General features: G+C 41.7%; 2 protein-coding genes across 6 annotated transcripts in view; both read left to right on the top strand.

Annotated features, from left to right (window-relative positions):
* Positions 1-291: 291 nt before the first annotated feature.
* Positions 292-14,526, top strand: CAMLG (calcium modulating ligand). 3 transcript variants are annotated; one of them, XR_016281739.1, is made up of 5 exons: positions 292-630; positions 3,875-4,326; positions 7,535-7,600; positions 10,313-10,427; positions 11,193-11,228. XR_016281739.1 is itself a non-coding variant. In XM_089530010.1 (4 exons), the coding sequence occupies exons 1-4, from the start codon at positions 435-437 to the stop codon at positions 11,382-11,384; spliced, it is 906 nt and encodes a 301-aa protein (XP_089386136.1). In that variant the 5' UTR covers positions 292-434; the 3' UTR covers positions 11,385-14,526. The 3 variants fall into 3 exon arrangements, 2 of the variants coding, with proteins under 2 accessions (XP_089386136.1, XP_089386147.1); XM_089530010.1 differs by lacking the exon at positions 10,313-10,427 and having other exon boundaries at positions 11,193-14,526; XM_089530021.1 differs by lacking the exons at positions 7,535-7,600; positions 10,313-10,427 and having other exon boundaries at positions 11,193-14,526.
* Positions 14,527-16,937: 2,411 nt separating this feature from the next.
* Positions 16,938-19,539, top strand: part of DDX46 (DEAD-box helicase 46) — a 46,119-nt gene continuing 43,517 nt past the window's right edge. For all 3 annotated transcript variants that reach the window (XM_089529950.1, XM_089529943.1, XM_089529935.1), the window contains exon 1: positions 16,938-17,055. In XM_089529950.1, coding sequence (XP_089386076.1) covers positions 17,039-17,055 — 17 coding nt within the window. In that variant the 5' untranslated portion in view covers positions 16,938-17,038. The remainder of the gene's footprint in view (positions 17,056-19,539) is intronic.

Below are 19,539 nucleotides of genomic sequence, written 5' to 3'. Positions count from 1 at the left end.
AGTTTTGGTGTAGGCGTGTAGCTCTGCTGCTGCCAGAACAAACTACAGTTCCCAGGATGCCACAGCATTGAGCCAGGGCAGTTAAAGTGGTGCCAAACTGGATTATTTCTGCAGCGCGGACGCATCCCCCAGCAGTGCCTGGAGGCGATTGTGAGGCAGAGCAGAGTGACGTCATTGCGCGCTCCCTTGAAGCAGCCCCCTTTGTCCCTCCCGCGCTCGCCATTTCCTTTCGCCATCTTTGTTAAGGGCACAGTCTGGCTGAGCTCTCGGCGTTCTCGCCCTCACCCAAAATGTCGCCTTCCACTTCACCATCCGGGGGCGGCACCTAAAATGGCGGCGGGCGGCGCCTGCGCGTTAGAAGGCGGCTGTCAGGGCAAGGCCCGGGTGCTTCTTCTATTGTGTGCCTGAGCAGGAGCAGAGGAGGCTCGACCAGGATGGAGCCGGAGCCGGAGCCTGCCCTGGAAGGAGACGCCGAGGGCGGCGCGGGCATGGCGGCCTCCCCCTCCTCGCCGCCGAGCTCGGGGCTCACAGCCTCCCAGCGCCGGGCCGAGATCCGCCGGAGGAAGCTGCTCATGAACTCGGAGGAGAGGATCAACCGCATCATGGGCTTCCACCGGCCCAAGGCGGCGGGTGAGGGCCACCTCTCAGCCTCCCCTGCAGCAGGGAAGTCCCGCTTGACACCGAGGCTGCGTCCACACCGGGGAGAGAGCCCGGCTTGGCAGCGCTTTAACGCCATGAGGATTTTGGTTGAATTTTAATCATTTAACCATCTGTTATTGTTGTTTGTGTCAGCCCTTTGCTGCCCCTAGGGCTCCTGTAAGGAGGTTCGGAGTTAGACTCCAGAGAGAGCTCTTGCAGTCGCCCCTTTGAGGCTCCCTGGAAGAAAGGCATGGGCAGCCCCAGCTTCCCTAGACCAAGGTCTACTTCCTCAGATGCATTTGGCGGAGGCAAGCCAGGCTCAGAGGACGCAGCCCACAGGATTAAGCTTGAGACTTGTCATTCCTTGTGTTCGTTTGTGTTCCCTCAGTCAGCACTGTTTCCTTGAGGAGAGCAGGTTGCCTTCAGACCCGCCCAAGGAGCCTCCAGGTCTCCTCCTCCTCCTCCTCCTCCTCCTCCTCAGCCCATCCCCGGCCCACGCTGGGTCAGGGCAAATGCCATCGTTTTGGCCCTAAAACCTGACCTCGACTTATAGATGAGGTTGATTTATGGTCGAGTACATACGGTATTTCAATGACATAAAATACTAAAATACAAGATCGTACTAAAATGCAATGCAAAAAAAAGAAAGCCACACACAGAAACAGAAACTGCAAAATAAAACATAGTATGGATAATCAGTTAAAGTAAAAATACAAAGCGTTAATCGGGAATTTCAAAGGTTTTAGAAAACAAAAAAGTTTCCAATTTGGATTTAAAGGCAGGAAGAGAAGTAGCACTTCACAATTTTGCAAGGAGGCAGTTCTAGGATTCACTGCCAATATCATGGCTGTTTCCTCAACCATCAGCCAAGGAGGTTTACTTTGTTCTGTTGTTGGTGTGCCATCCATCCTTTCTACACCAGCCACACTGTTTGCCCAAGAATGCCCTGTGAACTGCCCTCTCCTCTCTTCCACATCCAAGACTAGAGTCCCCTCTCTTACTACGATTGTAGTTATTTGTTAAGTTAGAGTCATCTGCTTTCATTTCCAAAGTTAGGTAGGTAGGTGGGTAAATAGATCAATAAATCAGCATAGAACCACCATAAAAAATCATGCCGTCACATATCTCTCTGCTTTCAAAGTCTCAGTAAAGAGGTCTTGTATGTAATGAAGTGCATACATGGGCCACCCACATTTGCTGGGTTAGGAGTGCAGTACACCCATGGAAGTGGGGAAAACACAAGTAAAAAAACACTTGGTTGTTGTTTTTTTACATGAGATGACACTTCTCTAGGAGTCTCTAGGTCTTCTGGTGCTTCATATGTCCTGCTAAGTCACTCCTCTATTACTATTATTTTATGTGGTCAACTCTTATGAACATCTGCCAGAAGGTGACCATAGCATTGTGCTGGAGGATCTACAAATGCCTAGGGAAGTGTTTGCTCTTGGGATCTAGGTTCTCCAGCACAGCCTCTGGAGGTTGTTGGCCTTAGAGTTACACTGGAGGATTTAGACATTACTAGAGAAAACACTTCTCTAGGCATTTTGTAGATCATCCAGCATGATTCTGTTACTGACTTCTGACAGATGTTGACCATAGGTGTTCCTAGAGTTAGTGTTCTCTCAGGTAAAACATAGTGCTTCTTTAGTTGTGGTTTTCTCACTTTCCAGGGTGTCCTGTGCCCTTAAGCCCAGCGAATGTGGAGGGCCCAGTGGAGTTGATGGTTTAGCTCTAGCCACTCATGGACATTAGTCATCCTCCAAAGAAAGCTGACAACTAGAAACATCTGTGGCTCCCCTGGGAGTGTGGCAGTGTGTCTGAATTTTTAATGGGTCCACTTTTATTTTTAATGGATTGTATAAATGCTTCTGAACAGCATGTGGCTGGGTATTTTAATGAATATGCCATAGCACTTGGCAGAATAGGAGTGCAAGCAAATATAGTTAATACTTCTTAAATATTAAAAATGAAATTTCTGATTTGTCTTCCTAGTGTTTTTTTCCCTTGACTATAAATTAATTGCATTTCGTTTCCAACTGTATAATATGCAGAATCTGGTGTTCAAAGAACATTATGGTTGCATTACTGCTTCTCTGTTTTCATCTATTTGACTTAGGCAAAAAACTTGTGAGTTAATGCAAGTCTGGCTAAGTTATATTTATTATATGTAAGTACATACTGTATGTAAGTACTGTATGTATGTAAGTACATACTGAAAACACACAAAACCTTTGCATTTTCTAGGTGAACCAGAAATCATTATACATCAAATCTAGGACAAGCTTCTTTTGTTCCGTGTTCCTACTACTAAGCAATATAAGAAAGCTTAAATTCAAATTGATATCTCAAAAAATCACAAATCCAAAGGTATCTTATATACCAATAAAATACAGTAAAACAGCTAATAAAATAATAAAAGCAACCAAACAATTAAATATTTCACTTCAGTCATTAGCGGTAGCTGGCAAGGTTAGCAATGAGCATAATTTGTCACCTCTGGGAGCCTGACTAATCTGAGTGATCCAAATGACTTTCTTCTGGGCTGTTTACAAAAATAAAGACATTGATAAAGGCACCCCATCTTAAATATGCAATAAAAAAAAATTAAACTAGCAATAAGACACAAGTAATATGACCAGCTTTGTCAACTGTTTGCTGAATTTGTAGTCTTGGATCCTTTCAAAAGCTATAAAGGAAGTGCTCTTCTTTTCTTTGACAAGAAGCGTTTTTATAGACTCAGGTCTGCAAGGGGAGACTCTGAGTTGGATCTAGAGTTTTTATTTCTACCAGCAGGACTGTCTCCCAAGTGGAGTTTCCCTCAGAATGCTTCTGTTTGCAGAAAAGGGGAGTCATCAATTCCCCACTCCCTTTACAGCCACAAGTGCCACTCCTACCTTTCTGAGTGGTTTGCCTAACCCACTTACACACATTTTCAAGAATTTGCCAGCTACTGGCAAGGGATGAGAAGTCAACAAGTATCAACTTCTCCCTCCCTCAACCAGCAGAAAAGCTCTGCTGGATCAAAGGCATCTTGGTTCTTTCTGCCTTTCTAAGAGCACATAAAGACCTAGGAGTAGAGGTACCATAACTTCAGTGTGTCAGGTATATATTATTTCTGTTTGATGCTTGTTTTCCTTAAAACATTTAGTTCCACAGCTCCTTTGTCTCTCAAACCTTGAAGCTCAGCCTAAAGTATTTGGCATGTCTCATTTCTTTCATTTTGTTTCTTCTTCAGATGATGACAGCCACTCAGAAGCTAAACTTAAACTGGAATCAGATAAACCAAGTCCTCTTCCAGTTCCTGTTTCCAAGCGGGTTGTGCTTGGGGATACTGTCTGCAGTTTGGCAGGAACAGCTGACCATGCAGGCAGCATAGGGGAGCACAAGGGAGAGAAAAAGGACATGTTTAGCAAATCTCCTGAAGCTGGTAGTGATGGCACAAGTGAGCTCCGGCAGCGCAGCAGAGGGGATTTGATGGAAGTTCCTCAGCGAACACCTCGCCATGGCTTAGACCAGTACTTGTCAAGATTTGATGAAGCAATGAAGCTAAGAAACCAGCTAATGAGTGAGAAGCCAAGCCAGGAAAATGGAAATGCAATGGAGGAATTTGATTCCTTCCGCATTTTTAGATTAGTTGGTTGTGTACTCCTTGCCATTGGAGTTAGAGCCTTTGTGTGCAAATATCTGGTAAGTAAAAAAAAAAACAAACTGCTGTTTTTTTCCCTTCCCACTTGCTTGTTTTACTGATAACACTGTAGTTGCAATTCCAGTTATCACAAGTAGTCATCCCTGGTGGGATGAGTCTCATGATTGGAATGTGGAAATAGAGGGGTATAACCTTTTTAAGAGAAATAGGCCAAACAAGAAAGGAGGAGGAATAGCACTATATGTCAGAGATATTTACACCAGTGAAGAGATCCTGGACATCAATCATGGAAGCCAGGTGGAGAGCATCTGGATAAGAATCAAAGGAGAGGGAAACAACAAGGATGTTACAGTGAGAGTCTACTACAGACCCCCAAGTCAGACTGAGGAATTGGATGATGCCTTTCTAGAACAGATGACCACACACTCAGAAAGGAGAGATGTAGTAGTGATGGGCGACTTCAACTACCCTGATATTTGCTGGAAGTCAAACTCAGCAAAATCCTCAAGGTCTAGCAAATTCCTCACTTGCCTGGAAGACAATTTCATGGTCCAAAAGGTGGAAGAGGCAACAAGGGGGTCAGCTATTTTAGATCTGATCCTAACCAACAAGGATGACTTGGTTAATGGGGTGCAAGTGGTGGGATCATTAGGTGGAAGTGACCATGTTCTCCTGGAGTTTGTAATACAGTGGAAAGGAGAAGCCAGGCATAGTCAGACACGCATCCTAGACTTTAGGAGAGCGAATTTCAGTAAACTTAGAGAAGTATTGAGGGCGATTCCATGGTCAGAAATACTAAAAGATAAAGGAGTTCAGGATGGATGGGAGTTTCTCAAAAGAGAGATACTGAAGGCACAATTTCAAACAGTTCCAGTGAGAAAGAAAAACGGGAGGTGTCTCAAGAAACCAGGATGGATGACTAAGGAACTTTCAACTGAGCTAAGTTTGAAACGGAACATGTATAAGAAATGGAAAAAGGGGGAAATCACGAAAAAGGAATTCAAAGAAATAGCAGGCATGTGTAGGGGTAAAGTCAGAAAAGCTAAAGCGCAGAATGAACTCAGGCTTGCTAGAGAGGTTAAGAACAATAAAAAGGGCTTTTTTGGATATGTCCGCAGCAAGAGGAAGAAGAAGAAACGGTAGGGCCACTGCGTGGAGAAGATGGCAAAATGCTAACAGGAGATAGAGAAAAGGCAGAATTACTCAACACCTTCTTTGCCTCAGTCTTCTCAGAAAAGGCAAAGGGTGCTCAACCTGAGGGTAATGGAGCAGAGGACAGAATAGGGGAATTTCAGCACAGAATAAGTAAAGAGATAGTAGAGGAACACCTTATTAATCTAAATGAATTTAAGTCTCCGGGACCAGATGAACTCCATCCAAGGGTATTAAAAGAACTGGCAAATGTAATATCGGAGCCATTGGCAATCATATTTGAAAACTCCTGGAGAACAGGAGAGATCCCAGCTGACTGGAGGAGGGCAAACGTTGTCCCCATCTTCAAAAAGGGGAAAAAAGAGGATCCCAACAATTATCGTCCAATTAGTCTAACATCAGTACTAGGAAAGATTCTGGAGCAGATCATTAAACAGAGAGTCTGTGAACATCTAGAAGGCAATGCCATAATCACAAAAAGTCAACATGGGTTTCAGAGAAACAAGTCATGCCAGACAAACCTAATCTCTTTCTTTGATAAAATCACCAGCTTGGTAGATGAAGGGAATGCTGTGGATATAGTATATCTTGATTTCAGTAAGGCCTTTGACAAGGTTTCCCATGACATTCTTGCAAACAAGCTTGTAAAATGTGGGCTAGACAAAGGAACTGTTAAATGGATCTGTAATTGGTTGACCGGCCGAACCCAAAGGGTGCTCAACAATGGCTCCTTTTCATCCTGGAGAGAAGTGACCAGTGGGGTCCCACAGGACTCTGTCCTGGGCCCAGTGCTATTCAACATCTTTATCAATGACCTGGATGACAGAATTGGGAGCATACTTATCAAATTTGCAGATGACACCAAATTAGGAGGAATAGCTAATACCCCAGAGGACAGGATCAAGATTCAAAATGACCTGAATAGACTAGAAAGCTGGGCCAAAGCTAACAAAATGAAATTCAACACAGAGAAATGTAAGGTATTGCACTTAGGGTGGAAAAATAAAATGCACAGATATAGGATGGGTGACACCTGGCTGAATGAAACTGCGTGTGAAAGGGATCTAGGAGTCCAAGTAGATCACAAGTTGAACATGAGTGAACAGTGTGATGCGGCAGCTAAAAAGGCCAATGCTATTTTAGGCTGCATCAATAGAAGTATAGTGTCTAGATCAAGAGAAGTAATAGTGCCACTGTATTCTGCTTTGGTCAGGCCCCACCTAGAATATTGTGTCCAGTTCTGGGTGCCACAATTCAGAAAAGACATTGAGAAACAGGAGCGTGTCCAAAGGAGGGCGACGAAAATGGTGAAGGGTCTGAAAACCATGCCCTATGAGGAACGACTTAGGGAGCTGGGGATGTTTAGCCTGGAGAAAAGAAGGTTAAGAGGTGATATGATAGCCCTGTTTAAATATTTGAAAGGATGTCATATTGAAGAGGGAGCAAGCTTGTTCTCTGCTGCTCCAGAGAACAGGACCCGGAACAATGGATGCAAGCTACAGGAAAAGAGATTCCACCTGAACATTAGGAGGAACTTCCTGACAGTAAGGGCTGTTCGACAGTGGAATGCACTTCCTCGGAAGGTGATAGAGTCTCCTTCCTTGGAGGTCTTTAAACAGAGGCTGGATGGCCATCTGTCAGGGATGCTTTGATTTGGATTTCCTGCATGGCAGGGGGTTGGACTAGATGGCCCTAGTGGTCTCTTCCAACTCTATGATTCTATGATTCTATGAAGTGAGTTCATAGCTAAGTAGATATTTTAATTTTGTCCTATCCCACAAGTTTGTCCAGTTTTCCACAGTGGCTTGCCCCAAGTAGTAATTCTTAAGGATAACACTAAAGTTTGTAGCTTAAAATATTCTTGTGTGGAACAATTCATGATTTCTCCAGTGTTATACAACCAAAAAGAGAGTCAGACCACAAGAAGTTTTAAAATATAGGGAAAAAAACCCAAACATTAGGCTAGAAACATTTAGATTTTCCAGTGCATTGGCTGAAATCCTTCACACACATAAACCTTTCTTTGAAAGTATTCATCGTTGTGACTCCTCGTCATTACTACTTTCTAATTCATATAAATTTTTATTCTTTCCACAGTCAATATTTGCTCCCTTTCTTACCTTACAACTTGCATATATGGGGCTGTCCAAGTATTTCCCAAAGGTAAGAATTGTTTTAGAACAAAAGCATTCTCCACCTCTAAAACAGATGCAAAGAACTTCTAGAATATTCTTGGATTACAGGTCATAAACAGTGTGATAGCTAATGACATTACAGCTTGTCATGTGCTATTCTCTACACATATCTAGGGTGAGCCTTACTGGGAATTTATTTCTGCTGTGTAATTCAAGCTAACTTGTCAGTCTTGCTCTTACATAGATGTCAGCCACTCTAAGCCCCTTTCCTGTGCTGCTTCTGGCTCTCTTTGGATTTAGACCTGAGGCTTACCTTCCAGAGTAAAAGGGCCTGCCTAACCCCCAGTGCATTTGTCACTGCGCTGCTGAAATTTGGTGGTGCCATAGCAAAAAATAATGTTCTCTTTTAAAACAAAATATGCAGTATTTTATAGCTGTATCTTCCAGGATCATAACTTTATTTGAAAGAAGCAAGTGGCACAGTGGTTAAATGCCAGTATTGTGGCCATTCACAGCTGCAAGACTGTGAGTTTGTTATCCCAGACAGGGCTCCAGGGTCCACTCAGCCTTGCATCCTTCCATAGGTCACTAAAGTGGGTATCCAGCTTGTTGGGAGCAATTAGTTTACACATTGTAAACCACTTAGGGAGTACTTAAGTGCACTGATAAGTGGTACAGACATGTACTTGCTATTGCTATTGCTATTGCTATTGCTATTGGTGGTAAGATTTGGCGAGCAACAAAAATCCAAGTAAGAAATTGTGAACTGTTGATTAGATTGTTTTGATCAACTTGACACAATTCACGGATGTATCTGGTGGGCTTTGATCCATTTTACTGATATAGGGGTGAAACAGACAGCCCCTTTGCAGCAGATTGGGGGATGTGTTGTTTAGACTATGCATGCTCCCAAGCCGTCAGGAATCTGCCCACCCGACTGCACAGTAGGCAGCTTTGTGGCGCTCTAGCAGCGTAGCAGTTATACACCGGACACAGCAGGAACACTGCAAAGCCGGCAGAAAAGCTGGCTTTTTGACAACTCAAAAAAGGAGCGGCTTTCTGCCGCTTCTTTTTTGGGCGACAAAATGCCAGATCAGAGCCATGGCATGTGGTTGCCGCAGCCCTGATCCAGCAGTCAGAACCCCTTTAGGGTTGTCTGTTTCAGCCGTAAATCATGATTACTGAAAAGAAACAGGGTTTTTGTGGAGGGAAACTTATATGTGTGTTGTTCTCTGTTATAGTGGGTTTATAAGTGGAGTTCATAAAAAAGGTGAGATCTTAGGTCAACTCTTAGTCATTCATTTCTCATAGCTTTAAATATAGAAGACTAAAGAACTAGAAGTCCTAAATGTGAAACATGTAGAAAAGTCTTCTTACCAAAAAAGTAAATAAAAATGTATCTGCTGCTGCTTTATTTAAAAGAGACCAGTGAAGCAGACAGCTTTGTTGGAAAAATGGAATGCTTGAGCCCCCTTGAATTCCATTTTGGGAGCAAGGCAGGATATAAACCCTGTAAATAAAAAAAATCAACCAAAGACAAAAAGAAGAATATTCAAGAGGAATAATAGAGTAACAGTATGGAAATAATGTGTTTGGTTTACTCCAGTTCAGAATAGGCATTTAGGTATGAAACATTCAGAAAAGGAAATAATTGCTCTTCAGGAAACTGCATAAAACATCAGACAATGTATTACACAGTTTCAGAGTGTAAAATAATGTTGGATCAACTGTTTTTTATTAACTCTGTAAAATATTATGGTACAGGTTGACCATCCTTTATCCAAACTGTTTGGTACCAGAAATGCTTTGGATTTTGTTTTTGTTTTTTTCATTTATTTTGGAATATTTGCATATACATAATGAGATCTTGGAGATGGGACCCAGGTCTAAACACAAAGTGTATTTATATTTTATATACACCTTATATACATAGCCTGAAGCTAATTTTATACAACATTTTAAAATAATTATTTGCATGAAACAGATGTGTACACTGAACCATCAGAAAGCAAGGGTGTCACTATCTTAGGCACTCATGAAAAAGTTTTGGATTTTCAAGCATTTCAGATTTTCAGATGAGGGATACTCAACCTATATTGACATTTTCATGACTCATTTTCATGACACAGCTTAATCATGTATACATTAGTTTGGAAGCAAGTCTACTCATTTTCACTCATACATATAAGAGAATCTTAGGTATGGAAGGAACCACAAGGACCATCTAGTTAACCCCCTGCCACACAGGAATATACAGCACTTCTTAAGGACCTCTGTAGAAGGAGAATCTGCACACCCCACCTCAGGCAATCTGTTCCACTGACAAACAGTTCTTACAGTAAATCAGTTCTTAGAATAAATAAGTTCCTTTTAGGTAATTTAAAATCAATTGCAGTTGGTTTGCTGGGCTGCAATTGGTTTGTAAATTAAAACCAAAATCCTTAACAATAAATTTATCAATTGTCTGCTGTTTATGCAGCCTATAGTACAGTCTTTATAAGCAGTCTCTTCAGCTTTGCGGAAGACATTTTTAAACAATTTTAGTATGAAATATTGACTTTGTTGCCTTACATGTATGTCTAGAAATTGATATATGAACCCATTCCCCTTTAAAAAATATTTCGCTGTTCAATGAAGCGTTTCAGATATACACCCTACCCAGATTAATTTACTTTTGAGAAAGTGTAGTTAGAATTCCAGCTATAGTGTATTGATCACATGTCATATTTCTTTGTTTCAGGCTAGTGACATTTTCAGCTAACTTTTTGTTGCATCATCTCTGCTCTTGTGGCCTAGCTGTGTTGGATAAACATGGGAGAATTATCAAATGGATTAGATGACAAAAATCCTCAGTGGTATAGAAAATTGATACATGTGTTATAACACTTTGGAGAAAGAAAAGCATCTTACTAATTTTTGTTCTATGTGATAATTTGATGTCTTTGGCTCAGAATTATGTTTACTACCACATCACTTTAGTTTGATGTATTTATTTTTATCCTACCTTTTCCCTAACAGTGGGACTCAAGGAGGCTTATAAATCAGTAAAAACAGAGATGAAAAAAAAATAAAATAGAAAATCAATAATGTCTATGTGTGTTTTAAAAATTAAGGGAATATACAGTTAAAACTATTTAAAAGTCAATAAAAGGCAAACTATAAAACGGCATACCATCAAAAGCTCCCCAGAGTTAATTCATAAAAGTCTGACAGAAAATAATAATAATAATAATAATAATAATAATAATAATAAAGTCATTTAACCTTTGCTTGATGTAGAAAATAAAATAAAACAAATGCCTAATTTGTAAGCAAGAACAAATGATAGGAGCATAAGAGGAGCCCATCGTAGCAGAAACCTAAGGTCAAGATTATAAGAAAATATGTTAGTGGTTTCTGTTAGGTTTAATAATAATATTAATAAAATTTATTTATATCCCGCTTCTCTGTGTAGCACCACTGAGGCGGCTTACATAAGGGATCTGTGGTAGAGTATGTTATAGCGTGCCTGTTGATACATGCTTTACCTGTATGGGCACTCTGTAGTTAACACATTAAAACTGTGATAATGTGCTTATGTAAATCTGGAAGTAATCTTTCATTCCTTCTTTCTTATACAGAGTGAAAAGAAGACAAAGACTACAGTATTAACAGCTGCTCTTTTGCTCTCTGGTATCCCTGCAGAAGTGATTAGTCGTTCCATGGACACTTACAGCAAAATGGGGGATGTTTTTACTGACCTTTGTGTCTATTTCTTTACTTTCATCTTCTGCCATGAACTGCTTCTTTTTTTTGGTTCAGAAGTACCTTGATAGCGGTGGAACTCAGTGTGGTGACTTCGACAGGACTGCATTGATTTTGTTCTTGAACATGTCTCTGGATATATAAACAGGGTTATCCCATTCTTACTTGTTTCTGTGCAGCCTAAGCACCCTTCTGAAGAGAAGGGCATGGTCCCAGCGCTGAAGCTGAATTACTACTGTTTGAAGACAGTGCACGATGTCTTAGATACAGAATATACATATCATTCCGAGTGCAGAGCCCTTCTGTTATACTAGATTATTTCCCTTCTTTCCCCTTGTTCAAGGCATCATCTTCAGTTGTGATTTTTTCTCTGGTTTCTTAGTGTGAGAACAGAGGACAACTGAGGTCTTGTGCTTGGCACAATAACTTTATGTTTAATGACATGGCTCCTGCTGCAAAAAGGATGAGGAACAATTTCTACCAATTCCATTTTACTGTGTGCTCTCTGAAATCTGCCCTGGAGATTGGGGGTACCTTCTGGAACACTGTAAAAGGGATAAGGGGATTTTCAGGGCAGAGGAAATAAGTATAAATGGCTTCTTCCCCATATCCTCTAGTAGGAGTCCTGTCCCTTCTTGTGAAAGGAAGCAGACCTATTATTCATGGAAAAAAGTACTCTGGATCCACCCAGAGGTATTTTCTAGGGGCTATTCATACTTCTAGATTACTTTAAACAGCTCCATTCATAATTTTTTAGCCATTAGAATATTCAGACAAAAACACTATCAGCCCCCAGAATTAAGCTTGGTGTAGTTCATAATTTAATTCCTTTCATGAAGGTGTTAATGTTCTATTTCTTTTATAACAATTGGGAAGGACTGATTGGAAATGTGAATTCCAGATCTTAAAAGACTGAATTGCAGTTTGTGTTACCACTGAACATGCATTTTTCACCTGAGTAGGAATCCAAACATTGTTTATTATATGGTTTAATGCAATGTGCTGTGTTAAGTGAACACTGCAAGTTAAAAACGGCTCTTCGGTGATTAGACTTTTGTACTTAACAGTGTCAGTTTTATCTATGACTCTGTTGTTGTTTATTTATTACGATCCATAGACCCAAAATTTACATAGTTGTTCTTAATTCATTGTAGGGTAATTTTCTTCCTAAGGATATGTGCATATGGAGTTTGGCCTCTTTTGCCTGGACATTTTAGGAAATCTTACATTTATTTGTAATTGAGAAAGAGGGTTGCTTTGTACATTAAAAATTAATCTTTGACCCCAGTTTCAGTCACTGCCTTGTATGCATTCTAGTTTATAAGATGGATAGCACAGAACATATTGAATTTCTATGTTCAATCCAGACTTTAAAAGGTGTACTGCAAATAGGTTCTTATAACAAGACCAGAAACAATTACTTGAAGCTTTTATCATTGAGATCAGTGGGATAATTTATGCTGCTGAATCCTTCTGTCTTGTGGTCAGTAACATACTTTTTCTTGCTTTTAACGGAGAGTCTTTTATGTATTTATATTTCAGGTAAGGAAGTTATCTCCACACATTTTCGGAGTCCTTTTTGTAAATCATAATTGCTGTACATAATGAAAAGATTGATACTTTTTTTCTTTATCTTCTTCAGTGATAAAGTCATATTGAAGCAAGGGCAGGTGCAGATATAACACTGAACAAAAATTGAGAGAGTGTGCACGCACAGATCTTTTTACTTGTGCAAGAACATTTTCCTATTTTCATCTACTCCAATGGGGTGCATGACTGTTGCCATCACTGTTCAAAACAGTACAGAAACTGCTGCCCATCACAAGGCCAGCATGTAGTCCTGTGTTACAACAACCCTTCAATTAAGGGTTAATTGAAGAATCAGACCATTATGGTCTAGCTGCCATTATTCTAAAGTAGGTATGAGCAATGTGTGTCCCTCCAGATGATATTGGACTGCAACTCTCATCAGCCTAGGCAGCACATTTGATGGTGAGGCATGCTGGGAGTTGCAGTCCAAAAACAGCTAGTGCTCTATAAATTGTACACCTCACTTCTAACTTCTAACAGATTAAGAATTTTCCATTGTCTCTTGACATAGAAAGAACTAATGTCCAAATAGCCTAACTAAACAGTTTTGAAAACTGGCATGCCACCATGGAGTCAATGAATCTGTGTGCCACCTGACTCTTACCTAGCCAGTGTCAAACCTCTACAGGCTAAAATTATTCATCTTTTTAGTGGTATTTCTGCTGGGAATCAAAACTGCCTGTTTCCCAACAGAAGACTAGATCCTAACTAGTGGTAAATGGGGGTTTTGGTAACTTTCCTGGACTATAATTTTAATCTTGTATAAAATTGAATTGAATTTCACTGTTCTGATTACATCTGTTACATAAGAAATGTGTCTTGTAGTGAGATTAATAAAAAAAAGACTTAAACTCACAGTTTTGCCACAACAAGGTAAGACTGCATTCATTTTTAAAAAGCAACATTGGAAAAAAAAAGCATTTAAAAACCCACAGACCTGAAAATGTACTAAAACCTGTCTTTGAATTTGGGTTCTTTCTATGCCAATATTTCCTTCCTCTTTAGATTTTGGCCTTGATATATTTTGGTCTGTCCAATAAATTTTTTCACTACAGTAACGTGGTCAGCTTTTAATTGTACATGTTATGTTCTCCAAATACTGAGGTCTCATTAAGGTCTTGTTATATCTCTGTCATATTAAAAAGTCTTATTTAAAGATAATGGATAAACATCCAAACTTTGAAATGGAGAATTCTGTGTGCCTAATGGCTTCCACAGATTAATCACAGAAATCTCCAAAGTGCTCTGAGCCCTTCATAACTCCTAACAGTCTCATTGTCCAAGTTAACGCTATTATAATTAGCCTGCATCTAAAGTCCTGTATTTCAAATGTACTTTTAAAGAGTGACACACACAAAGAGAGATATGACTCTAAGATCCAATTAGATTTTTTTCTTAATTAAAACCCGCAATTTCTGGAGCATGGAAGTTTCCTATGTTGCCCTAGTCTCAACATGAAAAGTGAAATATAGGCTGGAATAACTGCTGAATAGTCAGAAAGTGTTCTATTTATGTCTTCTTGGAAAAACTGGAGCTCCTGTATGTAATAAACTCATGTGGCCATGTATGTTCTTCAATATAATTATTTCTATGCTGGTACTAATAAATTTATTAAACTTACATTTATTGTCATTCTTTTTTTAGTTTGACACTAAAGTACTGCATTTTCAAAGGCTGCACGGGGTGTCAAATATTTTACCAATATGTCCAGTTTTCTTAAGGTTATTTCACCATTTGTAAAAAGCTGCATGTCTAGAAATGTGTGACACTTGAGATAAGTTACAACAGACCTGAAGAAATTTAAGTTTTGGCTCAGTGGCAGACTACCTGCTTAGAATCATAGAATCCTAGAGTTGGAAGAGACCGCACGGGCCATCCAGTCCAACCCCATTCTGCCGTGCAGGAAATCCAAATCAAAGCATCCCCTGTCACAGATGGCCATCCAGCCTCTGCTTAAAGACCTCCAAGGAAGGAGACTCCACCACACTCCGAGGAATGAGTGTGTTCCACTGTTGAACAGCCCTTACTGTCAGGAAGTTCCTCCTAATGTTGAAGTGGAATCTCTTTTCCTGTAGCTTGCATCCATTGTTCTGGGTCCTGTTCTCTGGAGCAGCAGAAAACAAGCTTGCTCCCTCCTCAACATGACATCCCTTCAAATATTTAAACAGGGCTATCATATCACCTCTTAACCTCTTCTCCAGGCTAAACATCCCCAGCTCCCTAAGTCATTCCTCATAGGACATGGTTTCCAGACCCTTCACCATTTTAGTCACCCTCCTTTGGACACGCTCGTTTCTCAACATCCTCTTTAAATTGTGGTGCCCAGAACTGGACACAATATTCCAGGTGGGGCCTGACCAGAGCAGAATATCGTGGCATTATTACTTCTCTTGATCTAGACACTATACTTTTATTGATGCAGCCTAAAATTGCATTGGCCTTTTTAGCTGCCGCATCACACTGTTGACTCATGTTCAACTTGTGGTCTACTTGGACTCCTAGATCCCTTTCACATGTAGTCTCATTCAGCCAGGTGACCCCCATCTTATATCTGTGCATTTTATGTGCTTGATCAAACTTTCCCCAGTCCTCTCAGATGGAACATACTGGTTGCTCTGACAAGCACAATACAATAAAGTGGTAACATGCATAATATTTTAGGATGTTGCTATTTAGTTTCATGGGATGTGTGGTTTGTATAACAAGTCCTCTGATGCATCATGCCAAAGAGCTATTGATCTCAACATATTGTTTCACACAGTGGCCAAAGAAAACTCTGTGGAAAGATCATAGTCAGGGTAGGAGAGCAACAGCTGCATTATGTGGAGTCCAAGGCTTTCACGGTTGGCATCCATAGTTTTTTGTGGGTTTTTCAGGCTATGTGGCTGTGTTCTGGAAGAGTTTATTCCTGACGTTTCACTGTCATCTGTGGTTAGCCTCTTCAGAGAGTGATGGGGTCATACAGTATGTGTGTGTGTGTGTGTATGTATGTATGTATGTGTATACATACACACACACATATACACCCCACTATCCCATGCCAGCATCCTCTGAAGATGCCGACCACAGATGCTGGCAAAATGTCAGGAATAAACTCTTCCAGAACAAGGCCACATAGCCCAAAAAGCTCACCAAAAACAAGAGCTGTCTTCTCTTATTGCACTCACCTACTTGACAGTAACCTTTGCTTCTGCCCATGACTCTGGGGATTCCATGCTTTTGACATTCCTAATATTGAAAGACCTCTTGTCTATAGATTTCAATGGATCCCCTACATAAGAAAGACTGTCTTGTGTGGTGGTGATGTTGCTTGCCTTCAAGTCATTTCCTACTTATGGCAACCCTAAGGTGAACTTATGACAGGGCTTTCTGAGCAAACCTGTGTTACCTCACCCCGAAGGCCCATGTAGTCCAGGCTTTGCTTCTAACCAGTTGGGAAGCCTCTCAAGCAGTTCAGTAGTAACTACACACACACACACAAGTCTTCCCCAGCAAATGGTATTTGGATGAATCCAAAGGAGTGAAGTCGAAGGCTTTCATGGCCGGCATCCATGGCTTTTTGTGGGCTTTTCGGGGGGCTCTGTGGCCATCTTCTAGAAGAGTTTCTTCCTGACCTTTCTCCAGCCTCTCTGGCCTCTTCAGATGACTGTTATTATTCCCCTGAGGAGGCTGGGAGTGTGTGACCTGGGTTTCCAGAAGAGAATGGGGAACAGAAGAGTCTCCAGCGTCATAGCACAACCCTCAAAGCCCTGCACAGCCACAAGCATCCCTTCGGAGCCTTGGGACAAGGAGGAGGAGCAGGGTGTGCATCCAGGCTTGCAGCTGTCCAGGAGGAGGAAGAGGAGGAGGAGATGGGGCTGCAATCATTGCCTGGGAGTCAGGATGCACAGCAGGGATGGTGGACAGGGACATTGGGTGCAGTTCGCTCCTCCGGCCGCCAGGGGCCGCTGGTGCTTTGGTTCCGGAAGCGCTGTGGCGGCGGCGGCGGCGATGGTACCGCCTTCATTTCCTGCTTCCGGTTCCGCGTAGGCCGGCTCACTTCCGGTTTATTCTCTCCTTAGGAAATGGCCGCCGTTGGCCTCGTCGCTTCCAGGGCTTAAGCGCGGAGGCCGCTGTTTCCTGAGGGGCCGCCATGGGTCGGGAGTCCAGGTGAGAGGGAAGGGGGCGGCTGGCTGGCTGGCTCTGGGGCACGTCCTCCTTTCCCAGGACGCGTCCTCCATTTCCGCCTCCTGCCCAGGAAGAAACGTCCTCCATCTTGAGCAGGGCCAAGGGGTATTTATGTTCCGCCTTTTCCCGAAGGAATCGAGGCGGAATACAAGAACAGGGGCGAGGCTGAAGTACAGATCGCAGTGAAACCTCACACTTCCCAATGGCCCCCCTCCGTCCCTCCCTCCCGATCATAAAACCACAAGTAAGAAGGGAACACTAGCAATATGAAATAATCAACAGAGTAAGTAAAGTGTAGAATAACATTAATAATAATAACAATAATATGTAATTAATCACATTCCGCCTTTTCCCGAAGGAATCCAGGCGGATTACATAACAAAATATAATAATAAAGTATCATAAGAATAAAAAAGTTCAGAATGGTAAAGAATCCCAAATCCCAGCCCTCCCCAAAACCATGAAACAGTCGTCAGAGAGCCTGCTGTTTAGTTAAAAGTTAAGGCAAACTGAGCTGAAAGAGCTGGATATAATATATACCTATGTCTCTGGGAAGAAGCCACTTTGTAATGCATGGATTTAGTGGAAGCGTTTTACCATTGATGGTTGCTGTCATTATTGTCATTGTGTGCCTTTGAGTCGTTCCTGACTTATGGCAACCCTGTGACAGGTCTTCTTTCGTGGCAAGATTTGTTCAGAGGAGGTTTGCCCTTGCCTTCCCCTGAGGAGGCTGAGAGAGCGTGACTTGCCCAAAGCCGCCCAGCGGGTGTCATGGCCAAGCTGGGAATCAAGCCCTGGTCTCCAGAATTTGACTAGATTACCCCAGCACACTCTTATAGGGCTGCTATTCCACTTTAACTGCCCTGGCTGCCTACTGTTGCATTCTGGGATTTGCAGTTTAACAAAAGGGCATTTAGTATTCTCAGCCAGAGAGCTCTTAGGCCTCACTGAACTGCAAACCCCAGAATGCAACAGGAGGCAGCCAGGGCAATTAAAGTGGAATAGCTGCCCTACAAATGCCTAGTGCGGTAATGTGGCTAGTCCAACACTCACACCCCTATGCCACCTGTTAATTAAAACATCAACGCCGGTGGCAGTTTAACCCACTCAATAGAGTTGGGGAGGGAGACCGTTTTCCACACCTGCTTCTTCCTCTTGTTTCTTTCTGGTTCTCCCTGGGTGATTCAGGGCATCCTGCGCCAACGAAGAACTCCCCCCCACCTCCATGTCTAAACCTACTTTCTCCACAAACTGGCAGTCATCAGAATGAGCTAATGGGAAAGTAGTCTCAGGCGGTCAGAGATGCCAAGGTTTATGCCCTGTTTATGCCCTTTGAAAGCAGGTGTGTCTTTCTTTCCTGCAAGTGGCTGCATCCCAGCAGTCAAGCCCCCCGTTTCACAAACCACACTGCTCCAGTAGCTCAGAGTGTTCCTAAGGGCTGCATCGCCCTGCAGAAATAACCCACCAGTTGACACCGGTTTAACTGCTATAGCTCAATGCTATGGGATTATGGGATTTGCAGTATTTTAAAAAATATGTTTATTAGCTTATTATACATATACATAACATGGCAAATCAGCATTACACATACAATCTCAAACAATTACTTACTACACATCTAAAACTAAAAACTATCTTAGGCTCTTCACCATCTTCTCTATTCATCTTCCTTTGATTCTTTCCCTTTATTTTCTCTTTCTCTCTTTCTCCCTTCTCTTCTTCAATTTATCTGACTCTCCTTCTTTCCTCCTTCTACCTTCTCTTCCCCCTTCCTTTCTCTTTCCTCTTCCTCTGCTTCCTTCACTTACTCTGACCTTTCCACTTGCTTGATTCCCTCAGGGATTTGTAGTTTTGTGAGACATTTAGCCTTCTCTGACATAGAGGTCTGGTGCCACAGCAAATGACAGTTTCCAGAATTCCATAGCATTGAGCCATGGCAGTTAAAGTGGTGTCAAAATGCATTATTTGTGCATTGCAGATGCATCCAAAGTTGAGGAAGGGACATCCTATTTCCCCTCAGATACAACACCTTCAAAGAAGCACAGATTGGTATCATGGATGTACTTCAGCACTTGTACACAAATGTTATATAATATAACTGGAATGCAAATTCAGAAACCAGCTGTGATAAATTTTATGTGATCTATTTGACATTTTTGAATTTCCTGTTGCTTCCCACATATTCTGACATGAGTTGCTCTGTACATTCATTTCCAGCATTTGTCTAGCACAGAAGTAGGAATCACATGGCCCTCCAGAAGTTGGATGGCAACTTGTGTTAGTCCTAGATAGCAATTCCAGTGGTGGGGAATGCTGGGAGTTGCAGGTCAGTTGTCAGTATAGATTAAGTCTCCCTTATCCAGAATTCTGAAATCCAAAATGTTAAAGAACAAAATTGTCCACATGGATGGCTAAGATATGATACCTTTGCTTTTTGATGGCTGGATGTACACAAACCTTGTTTCA

Source organism: Sceloporus occidentalis, unplaced genomic scaffold, assembly GCF_023333645.1.
Source record: "Sceloporus occidentalis isolate IW3139 unplaced genomic scaffold, rSceOcc1.0.p SCAF_1, whole genome shotgun sequence".
In the NCBI taxonomy this organism is placed as follows: domain Eukaryota; kingdom Metazoa; phylum Chordata; class Lepidosauria; order Squamata; family Phrynosomatidae; genus Sceloporus; species Sceloporus occidentalis.
Note: the sequence above shows the minus strand (reverse complement) of the source record. Positions and strands in the feature narration are given on the sequence as shown.

What these genes read in the sequence shown, in the direction of transcription:
- CAMLG (XM_089530010.1), top strand. Translation starts at nt 435, where the DNA reads ATGGAGCCGGAGCCGGAGCCTGCCCTGGAAGGAGACGCCGAGGGCGGC. An exon ending in CCACCGGCCCAAGGCGGCGG is followed by an intron (nt 631 to 3,874) that starts GTGAGGGCCACC and finishes TTTCTTCTTCAG; the next exon opens with ATGATGACAGCCACTCAGAA. An exon ending in TGTCCAAGTATTTCCCAAAG is followed by an intron (nt 7,601 to 11,192) that starts GTAAGAATTGTT and finishes TTTCTTATACAG; the next exon opens with AGTGAAAAGAAGACAAAGAC.